Below are 17,468 nucleotides of genomic sequence, written 5' to 3'. Positions count from 1 at the left end.
CCCGTTTCAAAAACGAATATGTCCTCTAAAAACTCAAAACTTAAAAATGTCAACGAAAATAATACTTTCTCCATACACTGTAGCAACCTCATATACAAGTAAAAATCGGAGATTCTAGAAAAAGCTCGACCGATTTTGGTTAAAGTTTTGTATTTTGTGTTTCTTATGATTCTAAACTGAATGGTATAAAGTGCTGTAAAAATTACTGTTCAAGAGTTATTTCAACTTTTCTGATTTTCCCCATAAAATACTACACTTTTCCCCTCTGACCATGATAAGGCTAATGGGAGAAAATGCGTCTCAGATTGCCAATACCGTTAATAAAATTGTTAATCAACATGTGTAACCTATTCTTTCATCTCAACATCGTCGGAAGAGACACTATTGATGTTGAACACAAACCACAACATTTTCTGAGAGACGGCTGTACATTTTCATTCTTCTCTCAACTAGTGTCGACCCGATGGTTAGTATCAATTGAAAGACAATTTAGATTGAGTCTGTTGTCTTGAATAAGAGTCTGATTTGTCCCACATAGCTTTGCTCTGGTTGTATTGTTCCACTCAAGTTTTTAGAAACTAGAAATATTTTTATCCGCATTTTACGAAGCTAGGATGTATACAATGCTGATGTAATTGTAATCTGTATTTGTCTATTTTCAGGGAATATAGACCTGATTTAATATATTATAAAAATATCCCCGCCACAGCAAACCTGCAGACTAAGCGAATTTCCAATTGCCTGATTGGATTTACTCTAAAAACGTTTCCTTAAAATATCACATTTTTATTCCCTATAAATATAATTATTTTAACGAGCACCTGCAACAGGGAGGGTAAAAAATTGTTATTTTTTTAATGTTATGAGTTTAGTAAGATATGAGTGCACTTTCCAAAATTGATCAAAATGTTCATAAACAAGCAAACTACAACAGTTTACTTATTCTCCATAAGAATAACATGGGTATTTTAAATTTACAATTTTTTTTTTAAATTTTCTCGTTAATCTTATGTTTTTGGGTCAAAAATGGGAAAACCCAATTTTTACCCCATAAATCCCCCATAACACCCCGTTCCCATAGTCCTATCATGCTGGTTTGCGAACTCGTTAGAATAAATGTAGGTTTACACGTTTATACCAAATTACATCAAAATCGGATTATTTTTGCTCGAGTTATCGTGCTAACGGACAAATATATAAGACAGTGGTACCAGGTACACTTTTTGTTTGTTGTCCAACTAATATTTATTCGTCGATAAACAATTATTCTATAGAATACGTGTCATGTTGACAGTATATTATCAAAATATTAATTTAACAACACCCATATAAATTTTGATCAATAAGTTATTGCAAAAAACGTCACGTCAGTCAATATAAAAATGACTTGGTTAAGTTTTTCAACTAAGCCCATCACTATACGAACGCATATCAAAATTACACAGTGCCAATTCATGAGTGACTCAAGTAGCAATGGTTTTACTATGAAAGGGGTCACGACGAAATGAGTTGGGGTTCGGGGTACAACACAAAGAGGGGGGAGTAAATGAAGGGGGGATGCAGAATCCAGATTGCAGTGATAACCGTAGTGGCCTAGTGGAAGTGAAGTGGTCTCCGGGACTGCACTTTCTGTCAGCTGATCAGCTGATCTGGTGAGAGTTCAACAATGTTTAAATGGTTTCTTGGAATTTAGTCCAGATGGTTGATTTTGGGGACATTTTTGCGATTACGTTACCACTATGCGAAAAAATTAGAATTGGTGACAAAGTAACTTCCCTACTTCAGAATCTTTATTGTCGCATGATTTTAACAATATTTCAAACCTTGAAGCTAAAAAAATTATTAACATACTTTAAATAGTGAACTTTCCTGTTATAAAAAATTGTTTAGCTTTGAAGAAACATTCGCTTGTTATAATATATGACGTGAAGTAGTTTCCGTCTGATTTGAAAAAAAAACTCTTAAATAGCTTTTAGCGAATTTTCCATATAAAGAATAAGCTATTACCGTATATGTCTCAAGGTAAGACCTGGCTCCGGGATCATTTTAATTTTTGTTTTGAAGTCCTCAGAGACCAAAACACAATCTGTTCAAATTTATACACATGTCCGTCAGCACGATAACTCAATACAAAATCAACTTAGACCTACTTTGATGAAATTCTGTACAGTCGTATAAACCTACAAATATTTAGACGTGTACCAGTATGATCGGACCATGGGACTGTGGATTTATGGGGGGGGGGGGGAGGTTTACGGGGTTAAAATGTGGGTTTACCATTTTTAACCCTTAAAATTATAGCCTATATACAATTTTAACCCTTATATATTATATAATATTTAGGATTTCGCTGTTTTTAAAACATTCCAAACCATTTTTAGAGGTCAAAAATCAGATAATTAAGTACAGTGAATTGTCGTTGTATGTCTAATGTTTACGGAGAAAGGTAAAAAAGAAACTATAAATTTTAAACTCCCATGTTTTCTTAAGGAGAGTAAATGAACTATTTCAGTTTACTTGGTTATAGATTAATATGTTGATCAAATTTGGTAAACAAATTGATTTTTTACAAAGCTATAAGCATTTAAGTAAAAAATCATTATTATCGTTCCTTGTAGCAGAAAATCGAAGTACTCACTTTGCAATAATTTAAATAGTGAATTAAATCTAACATAAGTGAATATTTTAGTTGATGTCCGATCAGGCAAATGGAAATTGACTTGGTCGTCATGCTTTCTGTTACAGAGGTATTATATTTAACATGCTCTCCTTGATTCCAACACAATTTACTAACCATCAATTTACATTTCATCAACGCAAAAACGTTAAAAGAATCCAGTTAAGGTTTAACATGTTAAGAGTAACATACTTGTTACACATGTCTTATTTACTTAACAACTTCAGCACACGAAACGCGTAAAACTCAGCTGCTGACGCACCTGGTGACGTCATAGCCGGCGCAGACGCATCACATTTTGCAGCATCGACCACAATCAGGACCAGTGGTCTGGGTAAGCATCTCCACATAACCTATCCTTGAATTTATTATACTTAACTCTAAATATAAGCCGGTCACATGTAATTAATTAAAAAAATAATAAATTAATTTGTTTATCTAATGATGTATTTTTGTTAGGGTTTTCAAAAAAATTTGGAAACTCAATTTCGAACTTCAGCATCCGATCTCACTTTCATTCGGATTGGAAGTGAGATTGAAATGAGCTAAAGATAGCACATTGATTTTCTTGAGGTAATTAATCCGAAAAAGGATTATGATTAGGCTTTGATTGGATTGTTGCAACTAAGTGAAGGGTTTGGAAATAGAGACCAATTTTTGAGTTTCTAGATTTTGTGTAAATATTTTAAATTTGTATATTGTGATGTGGAGGTTTTATTAAAATTATTTAAAATTGGGTATTCTCTGTTAATTGAACAGTTTTGGTGTTTATTTATCAATAGCAACATTTATTGACTCACAAGTAAAATTTAAAATTGAGTAAATATGGTAAAAAACGAGCTCGAAAAATCTTTAAATCGCACAACAATTATTTTCACAAATACGATAGTAATGATAATTTAATATTATTTTATACTGTAATGTGGAGCTTGTTAATGATTTAAAATGGTGTTGATGGTTTTTCTCTGTTTATTGAACAGCTTTAATGTTTATTTACAAATAACAGCTTTTACCGACACACAAGTAATATTTAAAATTGAGGAAATATGGAAAAAATCGAGCTACGTGTTTGCCCGTGTTAAATATTAAATTGTTATTTCACTAGCTATATTTTCTATGGCGAACAACGACTAATTTCACAATAACAGGATAGTAATTAAAATGTAATATTACTTTGTAATCACAATTTTCAGGCCCATCATAAAAAATATGTATTTCTAAATATAAATTTGAATTGACAAAAACGATTGGTTTTATAGTTTATCGTTTGAAATGTTTTTTAAGAACTGTCCCTACAATAAAGAAATGCATAAAGAATAAACATTTATCTTTACCCCATCTCTATGTGCTGAAATTGCTTGTGATATGACATTATATTTTTACGTTCTCTTCAACTAAAACAAATTTTAATTCGTAATTTCGTCGTTTTAGTAAACAGCCATGTTATATATTATGTCACTTATTTATTGTAAAATATATTACCGGTATCGCATTGCTGTGATGTAAAAGTGACTTGAGGAATAGTGATAATTTTATATTTTAGCAAACAACAAATAAGTTCAGCACATACACTGTATTTCTTACCTGATACAGCAAGCTAAGAAAATCGGGTTAGTAAAAACTTTAATTTGTCGTTAAACCTACGAATTTATTTTTATTTTTAGAGGCAATCAAAACTTTTTTATTTTTCCATCGGTTTTCGGCAAATTTATTTAGGGTTCTTGGTCCTTTATGGTATTATGCAGAAAGCAGTATCCGAAAAATATCTACACTACTTTTATCTGCCAATTGAATTATACGTAACACGTAATATAAATCTAATTACATAATATTTCTTAGTTAACGATTTATTTACCTAAACTTAATTTGACATTAATTTTTTTCCAACCTAGTTGAATTTGGAGATATACTAAACGATTTAAATAATAGAATGACTCGATAAACTCAATTCTAATTTGTTTTTAATTCGTAAAAGTAATAACTTATCACATTCATAACGTATACAAGAAATTTGATTGACATACACAATGAAATGTTAACACACGTACAAAGGGTCTTTGAAACAAATGAGGTCCAAGCAAATAAACGAAGACTGCAAGAAAAGCGCAACTTTAGGGGAGGGAAAACGGGTGCTTGAAAAGACGAGTCCTCCGCGGTACATAAGTGCGTTCTTAGCTTGTCTTCTTGATTGCTCTACGAGTTACAGTTTTACGTATACTTTATAAGAAATATAAATTCTGAGTAAAGAAAAATTAATAAAAAGCTGTATTATTTTGACAAAAGTGTTATAGTCTTACAGTATTCACTTTTGTGTCAAGTTAAAATAATTTTTAAAGTGGATTTTATTAGGCTAATGTAATGGATAATATTGATAACAGTTAGTTAGTGGCATAGTTAAAAATTACGATTAAACTTAAAGTTACTGTGGAATCCCATTTTAGAACTGCAAGTTTATACTATGTGTTGCATACTTATTTATATCGTAAGAATACTATTTCTGCAAGCTGTTTGCGTGTGTTTGTAACATTTTAAATAATGGTGGTCTATAGTTACATTTATGATTGATAACAATATAAATACAAGTTATTGATTAAGCTTGCATTCATCACTCTTTTGGGCTTTGCTGGATAGGGATCCAAACTTCCAGTTTAAATCTCTTATACACAATGCCAATAAAAATAAAGACATTAAATAAAATGCTATCCCATAAAATATTACTAGAAAATACCTCTCCAAAAATATGATTCTAAAATACTTTTAGCAACATAAAAACACTCATGAAATACAAAATACCCCCACCACAGCAAACCTGCAGACTAAGCGAATTTCCATTTACCTGGCTGGATTTCTACTAAAATATTCCCTAAACATTTTCAGATTTATTTCCTTTTTAAATAACATTAATTTTAGTGATTACTTAAGTTTGCTGCTACAGGGAACATATTGAGGTGTGTTTTTTTATTGCAATGTTGATAGCTTAGTATTAAATAAACAAAATTTCCAAATTTGGTTAAAATATATAAATAAACAAGCAGACTATAACCGTTCATTTATCTTCCATAAGAATAACATACTTACATACTCCTGTGGCCACACAAATCCCAAGTGATTTTTGGACTCGCCAACAATGCACATCCACCGCTGCCTGTCCTCTGCTGTCTCTAAGAATCCTGAGTTATCCTCTATAAGAATAACATGGGATTTTTTAATTTAAATTTTTTTAAATTATCTCCATAGCTTTTGGGCATACAACAACACTTCAATAGGTATACACAATTATTTCTTTTTTTAAGCTCTGCAAAATGGTCTGGAGAGAAATTATGATATTTTGTGTTTTTAGGTTCACAAATGGAAAACATACCTACATTTTTACCCCACAAAACCCCGTTCCCATAGTCCGATTAGGCTGGTTTGCGAACTCGTTCAAATAAACGTAGGTTTAAATGTTCGTACCAATTTCATTAAAATATCAGATTATTTTTGCTCGAGTTATCGCGCTAACTGACTTATATATATATTACATAAATTTGAACAGATGGTGTTTTTGGCCTCTGGGGACCTCAAAACGAAAAAGTAAATTGGTCCCTGATCTAGGTCTTGTCTTACCATGAGACCTACAATAATAGCTTATTCCCTATATGGGAAATTCGCTAATATTCCCTTTATGGGAAATTCGCTAATATTCCGTATAATGTAAGGGAAATTCGCTAATACTTCCTATATGGGAAATTCGCTAATATTCCCTATATGGGAAATTTGCTAATATTCCCTATGTGGGAAATTCGCTTAAAAAGTCAATTCAATCTTAATAATAGCATATTATATTAGTTATTACCTTTTTCTATAGGGTATATTGTTTATGTTGTACTTCATTACCCTATGAACCATCAGCATGTGTGGCACCCCCAAGCCCAGGGGCTATATCGATTTTCTACCTCCAGATTCTGAGCTAATCCTTCTCTGGTTTACTTTGGCTAATTTATCAAGGTTCAGATCAAAGTTAATTGAAGTTTTGGTTATGTTCTTGATCAATTCTCTTCTGGTCCTGTCCCAATTCTTCTCAAAACCGTAGTTAGAGTGCTCTTATGGCTAATCCAGCAAAGTTCAGATAAAACTCTGGCCTAGGTCTGGCCAGGATTGGTTCAGTTTTAGTCATAGACTTATTTTAAGGCTCAGACATTCATGATTGTGTTCCAGAAATGTCACTCAGCCAGATGGTGTAGTATCGCAGCCAAGATGGGAGTCTACTTGGTGGGTCTAGCGGGTATCCTTGTCTTCTACCTCCTTGTGTTGGTAGTTGGTATCTGGGCATCCACCAAGCAGAAGAACCATGGCGAGGAAGAGATCATGTTGGCTGGAAGGAGTCTTGGACTTGTTGTTGGAGTCCTTACTCTTATAGGTAATGTTGGCAAAACTTAGCGAATCATAGGTACAACACCTGTAAGATCATAATATAACCTAGGTGTGTATTTTAACCCAAATATGAGTGAAAGATGAGCGTAGATTGGAGTGTGATTCTTTGTTACTGACTAAGATCAGCTGTGTTTCATTAATCAGGATCGTTTATCAAAAGCCCAAGGATTAAGGACAGTTGGGTCCAGTTTCGAACCATCAAAAGCTACTCACTTTTCTCAGGACCAACTGGCTGGTGACCTTTTGAATACACTTTGATTGTTAAGACACTTATGCCAATCACAGTTTCAGTAACTGTTATATTGTAATTGCCATGTCAAGAAAGTTTCAGAAACTAATTTGATGTAAAGCTGTGTTTTCCTGTTACCGAGGTATTTGTACTATTTCAGCCACATGGGTTGGGGGAGGTTACATCAACGGAACAGCTGAAGTAATCTTCTCCCGAGGACTCGCCTGGTGTCAGGTTCCCATTGGATACAGCCTCAGTCTTATTTTTGGTAAGTTATGAGTGTTTTATTTATATGGCTATAGGTATTGTTTAAAGCTGTAGCATTGTTATAAGCAAGGTTTGGTAGGAAAAATGTATCTCATCACTTAAGTAATCTACAATGTACATAACCCCATTGTTTGGGCCAAAATGAAATCCTATCCTGATTCCTTTTAACTGTGAGTTTGTATGTTCAGGAGGGTTACTTTTTGTCAAACCCATGAGGGAGGCGAACTACGTCACGATGTTGGACCCTTTCCAGCTCAAGTACGGCAACAGGGTCGGAGGCTTGTTGTTTCTTCCGGCTCTGTGTGGAGATCTCTTCTGGTGTGCTGCTGTACTCAGCTCTCTGGGTGAGTGGATTGAGCTTTCTGACAGTCTGACACAAAAGTAACCAAAATTTCAGCTCAGTAGAGGTGTTAACTATTCTCAGAGATTTAGACACTGGTGCTGTTATCTATCTAGACTATGTTGGTCTTCATCAATATTCCATAAATTGTTTTGTTCTCACCCCAAGAACAAAGATTCTACTACTGAAGAAGAAGCTAGTAGCTTAAAAAATTGTGTGTTCATGTGTTATTTGTGCTTTAATTCATCACATTTTTATCAGTAAGGAACCTCCCTAATAATGTTCACGATTAATTAAAATTCTCTATTTGTCAGGTTTCCTAAAATAAACGTTTACAACAGTTTCTCTTTCACTTAGGCACTTGCTTTTGAAATGTTAACAGCAATTTCCCAGTTATGTCAGGTATGAGTGATCTCAAAGTGTTTACGACTCTTTCTCTCTTTGACTGAAAAACAATTATTTCTCTTGTCTCAGGCACCTCCCTGATGGTGATCATGGACCTGGACATGACAGTCAGTATAGTGACCAGTGCGACGTTCGCTGCAGCATACACAGTGGTGGGGGGGATGTACAGTGTGTCCTACACAGATGTGCTGCAATTGGGGTGTATAACACTTGGGCTGGTATGTGGCATTGACTATACTGCAGTGTGTACATTTGTTAGACTTAAGTGATTTTGTACTTAATATTTGTTCACACCATATAATTGTTTGATAAGCATTCTTATATTAATTTAGCATTCATTTTGTGAAATTGTTGTGGGTTGTATTCACCTCCTATTTTGTCTGGTATATCCAGGATTTGTTATATACATTTAGACACACACAAAATCGTCCATGGGGATCAAGTCCGACGTTTTGTGGAACCCAAAAAACCTCACTTCAGGGTAGAAAAACTTGATTTTTGTCATGCATGTGGGTCAAACACCTAACCCCAACGTGTGCGGGACAACAATCGCAAGGTTTCCTAACCCGAAGAAGCGGGATGTTTTTCAGGTTTTGATTGCATTTGCTAAGTGTGTATGTCTAACTGTATATGATGAGTCATGGATACACCAGACCATAATAATGGTGACTGAAGTCTACAAAATTTTCAAAAATGAATAATGCCTCACTTAAAGAACCTTTTTAGTTTAAAAATTGTAAGCATTGGTCCAAAATCAACATGTTATTCAAAATTCAATACAATGGCAACCCGCCTCCCCCTCGCGAAGTTATATCCTGAGAACCGACTTTCAAGCAAATTTAAGTCTTATCCATTATAACTTAGTACAATCATGAGTGGAAAAGTTTGAAGAACAACAAATATGTGTATTAGTAAACTCCAGTAGATACTATAAAGGAGGAATATTATCTCCCCATCTTTATGTAAGTACCAAAATAGCTCTAGCCAGAAAGCAGTGATTTTTGTTCTTTGCGTATAAGTATGAACAAAAGCTTCATATGAGTTAGTCACACTCATACATGACTGGCCTGACAGAGCTTACCGAAGTCTAAACCTGAGATCCAAAAAATTGAGTCTATTAAATTGTACCAGATAAATGTAACATTTAAAACAGTTACAAAAGTTGTAAAGAAAAAAAGAAAAGCAACTCAAACTTAGACTCTCATATATTTAAATGTTATATTTAAATATATTTACTCCTTGCAATGCTCTTTAATGAATTCTTTACAAATGTTGGTTGCCCCTAGGTTGGAAGAACTCTAGAAAATAAAAATATCAGACAGAGCTTTTTGGCAGTGGAAGCTTGATGTTATTGAAAAATATGAGTGGACCCTGCAAAATATAAATATTCCCCAAAGGTCCTTAGGGGACGCCCCTGGCACTGTTTGTAGTTCTTCCAAAAAAGTAATACCTTTAATGAGATCAATTTACCAGTCTTAATTCTACACTGAATTTACTTGCTCACTACTACACTAGTGACTAGTGTTGCACTTAAAAGGTGAATCTTTTGTAGTGGCTTATGATTTACTGAATTACCTTTCGTTTATCAATTAAATACTATTGCATATACTAAAATACCAAGGTTATTGAGAACTAAAAGTGAGTAACAATTTGAATTTATTGCACAGAATTTAATAAATACACTTGTTTCAGTTTACAGTCGTTGTTGTGTTCTTTTAAATAAAAATGACCTTGAGATACACAATCAGTTGGAAATTTATTGAAACTGCTGAATGGATTTATCAAAGGGGAGGTATGGTGCGGTTTCACACCGATCTCGAAAGTATCAATGGAAGAGTGGTATTTAATCTAATAGTTGAGATGACCTGTACCAAGCAAATCCTTTCGTTGGCCAACGATTAAAAACGAAGGTCGTCTCGCAGTCCAACTGATTGAACAATATTGTATTCAATCGTAGTAATGTTTATCAGAATGTTGCTTTATTATTTTATAGCTAATTTGGTACTTTGGTGGTTCATCTATGTTCAAACTGGCACAACCTCCAACAACACTTCCGTATCAATCGAACCAGCTACCTGCTCCCTCCTCTGATAATAATTTATTTCCCCCAAAAGATGCTGACTGTGACACTCTTTAAAGGAATTGTACCATTTGCTCAACAATGAAAACTAACAATGACTCTGTGTAAAAATTCCAACACTATAAAAATCTTATTAAATAACACTGAATTGCCCTATAAAAACATTTTCACCTATTTATTCTTAATACTATAGGATTATTACAATCTAATTAATAAAGCGGATTGCTACAATGTGAATGGATATGAAAATCAGTGATTTGAATTCGAACCTGTGAACATGTGCTTATTCTACATGAAATGACAAAACAAGACAGGAAAAATTTACAAAAGTGCGACTCACTGAAATCTTAAATTAACAAATAAATAACACAAATTACTTACAGTTTGGACGTCCACAAATATAACACAAATAAAGGGGAAGGGATTGGGAAATGTAACTAGCCGGTATTCTACAAGACGCGATGAATTGAACTCGTGAAACGAACGTGTAATTTTCAAATGGCGGAACTGCGTTGGCCGGTAACGAACTTTTTCACTTTTTGACAATGACACTGATTCTAATTTCCAATCGCGGGGCAATTATATCCCTTAGGGATATAGGCTGTACGACTTTAAGGAAATTTAAGATTGCCCGACCAAACGCCGCGAGATGAATTTAATTTCCACGAACGAAAAACAATTTTACCGAACTAGTTACGATGAGATTTGGATAGGAACTGGCCACTCGTGGGAGCAAATGACCACCCGGCTAGACTTCTCCCCTCTCCTGCTTTAGTGCGTGGTGCATTCTGGTCTATACTGATCTATTGTTTAAACCAGCTGACTGTTCTTCGCGTTACCCTGTATTGATTTGTTGCCTTTTTACAACAAAATCGGTACAAAGTGTAATTTTATTTACAAACATTTCAATATTTGAAGGTAGTGTCAGCGCCCTTTGCCTATTACCACCCGCAAGTCAGCCATCAAGCCATGGTCAACTCCTCGTGGCTGGGACATGTGGAGAAGAATGACATTGGAATCTGGCTGGACGGACTTCTACTGCTCATCTTCGGGGGAATACCGTGGCAGGTTAGTAGGAAGACTATCTTTTAAATATTTAGTGAAGAGTCAATTAATTCATTGAATCGGAAGTTCCTACATCAGCCACAGAGGCACATGTGCGCTCAGTTTGGATCCAAAGATCTCGTTTGGTGCCTCAGACGCCATCAAACTTGAGTTGCCAAATGAATTAGAGCATCCTGTCTATGGTTTCTTCTTTGGCAAGTGTCTGCCCTTTGTCATGGTTCCAAGAGTCATTGATCTTACCTCATACACAGCTGTACAGTCATAGAGTAGATGATCTGCTATCTCCTCGGACTGCTCACATTTCCTACATGCAGTATCTCCATTATAGATCCTCAAGCGTTGCAGGTGTGGTTGAATGTTGGCCCGTGACCATTTGTGTGATCTGTCTTAGTTGCCTTCTGTGGTAAAAAACAATCTTATACAGCAAAAACAAAATAAATATGCACCACAGATTAATTTAAAAAATCCCACCTAAACCAATCACTATGTGTAGGTACCGTTATGAAACAAATTCATTAAAAAGTTATTATTAATACAAACATTACAATTTACAAAACCTAATGTATTTTTATAAACATTTTTCAGGGCTACTTCCAGAGAGTGCTAGCAATACGAACAACAAAAATGGCTCAACAAACAGCTTTCTGGTCAATGGTGGGATGTCTACTCATGGGTATACCAGCCTTACTGTTTGGAGTCATTGCCTTAGGAACTGGTAAATAAATATTGTAGCTTAAAAAGTATAACTATTTATTACTTTGTAGAAGATTTGTATTAGTATTTTCTTGAGAGAAAAAAACCAACTTAATCTATTCAGAACAGAGTAAGACAGCAGCTAATCTTCAGAAAACAATTTCAGTCATAAAATATACCTGTAAAGTAATACTTTAGACGGTGGCTGTTCATAAAAGTTTGGAACATTGTTTATAACCAGTTTTCTTCCAACTTTACAAAGGGTTCCCTACTACATTGAGATATTTCAAACAAAACCATGACTTGCGTTCTTTCTCAATTGGATAAGTATTTATTATTGGTGTAAAAGAATCTTGAAACTTGAAACCTTTTGATTCGCCCTATACTTTTAACCTGTTTTCCCCTCTTAAAAGCAGCATAAACAGACATTTTTCAAACAAGTACAAGATGTTTGATTTTTTGATGGGGGTGTATGTTATTTGGGAGTTGTAGTGAGCACTTTCTATTGTGTTTAAGCTTTAGTAAAATACATTACCATAGGATTCTGGGTTCTGTGTACTTGTATTGTTGTAAAACTATTGTATTTGCACTGTCAGTAACCAAAGTGAATTTCCAGATTGGACACACGTTGAAGGGTTCAACAGAAACATGACATTGAACGATGCCAATGTCATTTTGCCAAGAGTTTTGCGACACCTTACTCCACATGTGAGTAATAAATTGCATCATTTTACAATCTTATAAATTTTCTCCTTGGCAAAAACTTTCATATCTGATTGTTTGCAAAGAAAAAGTTATTGAATCACCCTTATTCCAAAAGATCTTCCTTGTTAATCTCTATATATTGCACTAATGTCTACAGTAATTTTTCAGTGGGTGTCATTCTTCGGGCTGGGCTCAGTTTCAGCCGCAGTCATGTCTTCAGCCGACTCAAGTATTCTTGCATCAGCGGCCATGTTTACTCGTAACATCTACAAATGGACATTCAGACCAACGGTAAGTAAATGTTGAGTCCTCATTATTTGCCAATGTTTCAATGAAAAATAATATACTAAAAAGTATAGTTTTTTAGTTTATTTATTTTTTATGCCTCACCTTCACATCCTAATCATAGGACGCTAGATTCTAGCCTGGAACTGTTTTACACATTAATAGACTAGTCCAAGAGAGTTGCGGCATTATCACAATAATATCCATTGACGGGATTCGGGATTTGAACCCGGGACTTCAGACTCCTTAGCTCTACCACTATAGATCAGCTCGATCCCCACTAAATAGTGTAGTAGAGATTGTATTGTTTGATTTTCATCTGACCCTGTCTGCAGGTGATTGAGAACGGTCATTAAGCGAACAATCTTATTCAGTTTAAGCTAAAAATCACACTTCTTGGTCTATTAAGTAAAAATCCAAACGTTAAGTAATTGATTGCCTGTCAAGGAATGTTTAGTTCGTAGTAGATATCTTGTAACGTTAGGGCTCAACGGAACATAGAAGAAAGATTCAAGCAGGGCAACACTGTATCAACATTCCATGGTTCACTAATAAAAATACAAGATAGTTTACTGAAAAAAACAAGATGAGTACACAGTTACTATTTATTATATGTTTAAATATCTTATACAGTACTGCATAATTTAACCTGTCTGACTGCGGAAGTACAGTAGTCAGGACTAAACTGTGACTGTTTATTTGTTGAAGGCGTCTGAGAAGGAGGTAATGTGGATTATGAGGCTCGCAACCATCGTAATATCCTACCTCTCCGCAGCGATCGCCATCTCTGTTGGCAGTATTTATTACTTGTCGTAAGTATTGTAATAGGAGGGTTCAAATAATGTGAAAATACAGCATTTAGCAATGCTGTGCAAGTAGGCTGGGAGTCTTCTAAAACAATAAATTGTTGTGCTGACCTATATAAAGCTAGGTTGGTGTACTTTTAGGGGGTCAGTATTGTATGTGGCTGTAGTGTGGTGTATTGGAGGATAGGGTCCCGTTTTTTTTTACATCCTAATAAATAAACCTAAACTGCATTTGATGCTAAAATCAAATCTTCTTGAGGGTCACTCATCACAAACACTTTTTCTACAAAATTCAAACTCACAACTCAACTTCTTTTTTCACAACTAAACATATGGCTTTGATCATTCACAAAAATACTCTTTGAGGTATTTCCGAAATTAAACTTACTTTCTTTTTATTCCAAAGATTACAAGAAATAGTTTTTCCAGAAGTGCTATATGCAAAATTCTAGCCTTTATCTCGTATGACTGAATATTATTGTTATTGTTAGTGTTATTTTCAATGTGTTTTGTTTGCCATTTAGTTATTTCCATCTTGTTCCATGACAGGTACCTGTGCTCAGACCTGGTGTATGTCATTCTGTTTCCCCAGTTACTACTCGTAGTTCACTGGAGTCGAGGAGTCACTACTTACGGCTGTCTCGCCTCTTACGCTGTCGGGCTGACTCTACGAGTCCTTGGTTTGTATACTTCTATACTTTGACACCCTTGAGGATCTTTATCTGGTCTATCTACGCCATTGACATAGAATTTAAACTATTTGAAAAATCAACAAATTTGAAATTTATATTTTGTCCTAAAAACATAACAGAGGTTTTTACAATACAATTCAAGAAGTTTAAATCGGTTTTATAATGTAATCAAACTGCTTTAAAAATAGCAAATTTTCTAGGGAAGACCCCTTGAACCCCCCTCTTTTTTTGTAGCCCTTTTTTGATTCCCTCTACTTGATAAGTTCGTAGAACCACCACTGTAAGTATGTACAGTGCATTTTGATATTTACCACAAATTTTTTTGTTGCAATTTGCAATCTACTTACTTAAAAGAGTAGAGCACACAAATAAAACTTACTCTAAAATAAGATAAACAATTATTCTATATCAACACCCTCAGCCATACACACTCTTAACTACTGAACTTTATGAGACAAAAACATAATTAGTTTTTTTTTCAGGTGGGGAGAAAGACATTGGTCTAGACCCTGTGATCAGTTATCCGTACTTTGACAGTGAGACAAACACACAAAGATTCCCGTTTAGAACGTTAGCAATGGTGTGTGCAATAGTTACCCATGTGGTTGTCAGTGCTGTAACTCGGTGGTTGTTTGAGTCCGGCACGCTATCAGCCGACCGGTGGGATATTTTAATGGCGTTTCCTGATTGCCACCTGACGAGGACTGAACATCGAGAGCAACGATACAAGGATCCAAACAAGGGACGGACGAACAAAGCGCTACACGACGCGATGGTAGGCAAACGTCTCAGCCAAGCCAGCGAGGGTCTACTTAGTGGCAACGATGACGACAGTTTGTTGATGAAAAGAGACCGAAGCGAACTGACGAACCAAGCTTCAGTGTCTTCGGAAACTCCTTCTGTCAGTAAATTTTAATTGACAACAGTAGAACCTCGCGTTTCAAATCTAAGAACTGTGTTTGTATTTTAATTTGAAGAAGGAGCTTTAAGCCAGTTTTTTATTGAGGATATTATCCTTGTTTGAAAAAAAGTCTTACAAAATCCAATACAAAAACAGCTAAATCTGATCTTAATACACTTACTACCAGTGGTGATAGACCGCTGGGAGGGAACAATTTAGTTTATAGAATTTTACAAAATTTGTATAACCAATATAATCATTTAAAAATTAATCAAAATAGCAATGAAGAATAAATCCACCCAATCATTGAAACGTGAACAAACACGCTATACCATTTTCAGCTAAGCCTCCATGGAACCAAACCGACAGGTCCGCGGTTTGCATGTGATGCCCAATGGGCCCGAGAAATAGTTACACCCCTCTCCACCAACTTGTGGGCGAATTTTTCTCTTTCTTGCTCCCCCGACAAACCTAAAAACTCTTACGCCCCTGGGCCCGGGCCCACCATGCTCATTTATTAAAGCGGCTCTGCAAATCTATACAATTTTTCTCAAAAGCTTAAAATAGAAACTTTAAAAAAAAAATCAGGTGACAAAGCCTTAGCTCAAAAAGTGGAAACTTGAATATGACTTAAAACATTCATGAATAAGTTAGGTACCTACATTTTTTGTTGGTTACCTTGTGTTCTCAAAGTCCAAATATTAAATAATGAATGTGAATTTTTCCACAGGTGCGGCAGTGTTACACTAAATTACAAAAATACATTTAAATATTTTCAAGTGTTTGTTAATCACTGTTGTTTCTTCACATCACCAAAAGATTAGCGAAGCGGTGTTGCGGCGGACACGAGTTGAGTGTTCTGTTGCGGGAGGTTCAATTAAAAACTTTGAAAACTTTCATTCGCCAAAAATAGTTCACTGGGATCGCATAAATGGTTGAATTATAAAAGCTAAATGAATAAAATTTTGATTTTAGAAACATGTAAAGAAACTTTGAATTTTGGAATATTGTCTGCAAATATCAAGTCTTTAAACGGGATGAAACAAAGTTACCATTTTAGTGGTTTTTATCAAAATATAAACTTGAGAGGTTCTACTGTAAATATTGAGCAGCTTAGAGTAACATATCCACGATGCAGGTGAATCGTAATCTTTGTTAGCAGTTTTGTACAGTGCAACAAATGTTTTATACAATAAATTATTAGAACTGTTTGTTCTTACTTGTTACTGTGACTTTATTAGTATTACTACCCTCAGGAGTGCTGAAATTTATTTACTTATGGTGTTAAATGATAGATTCGATTAAACTTTTATGATGCCAACCAGGGTAGGTAACCAGGCGGCTCCAGACATGTGCCATTCGCCAAGCAAGAAATGTTTGACGTTCGGCCATCTAGTTGTCTTGCTATTCGCCGATTAACGAGTACCTAGACTTCTACACACATGTGTTGTTTTCTGAGCAACTGTTCGATTCGGGAATATCAAATATTTGTTCACTTCGGCGAGTTATTGCTCGGTGATTGGTGAATGGCGCATGTCTGGAGCTGCCTTTAAGGTGAAGAACAGTAATAAGTGTTGAATGAATAAGCTGGCAGCTTTGGTACTAGCCAAGATCAGCTGGTTCATATAGACAAGACCATTTATTACAAGCTAAGTGATCAAATACAGCTGAGTTTAGTTCCCAAAATGTTCTCAGGATCAAACCGGTTATCTGCTGATTAATAGCCGAGCAAATCATATTTTTTTTTTTTTTTTCAGAGGCCAAAAACACAATTCGTTCAAATTTTTATATATCTATATAAATAAAATTAGAGTTTTGTCTGTACATTGCTCAGAATCATAAACTTTTAGGTTATTATTACGTTTTATACATTAGAGAAACCGAAACAAGTCTCATCTAAATTTCTGTCT

General features: G+C 34.9%; 1 protein-coding gene across 2 annotated transcripts; it reads left to right on the top strand.

The window, feature by feature from the left end:
• Positions 1-1,578: 1,578 nt before the first annotated feature.
• On the top strand, positions 1,579-16,278 carry LOC128990768 (high-affinity choline transporter 1-like). Of its 2 annotated transcripts, none has more exons than XM_054413338.1 (12): positions 1,579-1,652; positions 6,875-7,076; positions 7,480-7,587; positions 7,775-7,930; positions 8,401-8,549; positions 11,330-11,479; positions 12,062-12,191; positions 12,786-12,877; positions 13,043-13,165; positions 13,868-13,971; positions 14,515-14,645; positions 15,140-16,278. In XM_054413338.1, exons 2-12 carry the CDS (start codon positions 6,914-6,916, stop codon positions 15,571-15,573), a joined length of 1,740 nt encoding a protein of 579 aa, XP_054269313.1. In that variant the 5' UTR covers positions 1,579-1,652; positions 6,875-6,913; the 3' UTR covers positions 15,574-16,278. The 2 variants fall into 2 exon arrangements, with proteins under 2 accessions (XP_054269313.1, XP_054269322.1); XM_054413347.1 differs by lacking the exon at positions 1,579-1,652 and adding an exon at positions 2,912-3,011.
• The last annotated feature ends 1,190 nt before the right edge of the window (positions 16,279-17,468 follow it).

This window comes from Macrosteles quadrilineatus, unplaced genomic scaffold, assembly GCF_028750875.1.
Source record: "Macrosteles quadrilineatus isolate MER2022 unplaced genomic scaffold, UCM_ALF_1.0 Scaffold_1__1_contigs__length_201487025, whole genome shotgun sequence".
Classification (NCBI taxonomy): Eukaryota; Metazoa; Arthropoda; class Insecta; order Hemiptera; family Cicadellidae; genus Macrosteles; species Macrosteles quadrilineatus.
This window is presented reverse-complemented; position numbering and strand designations above follow the sequence as displayed.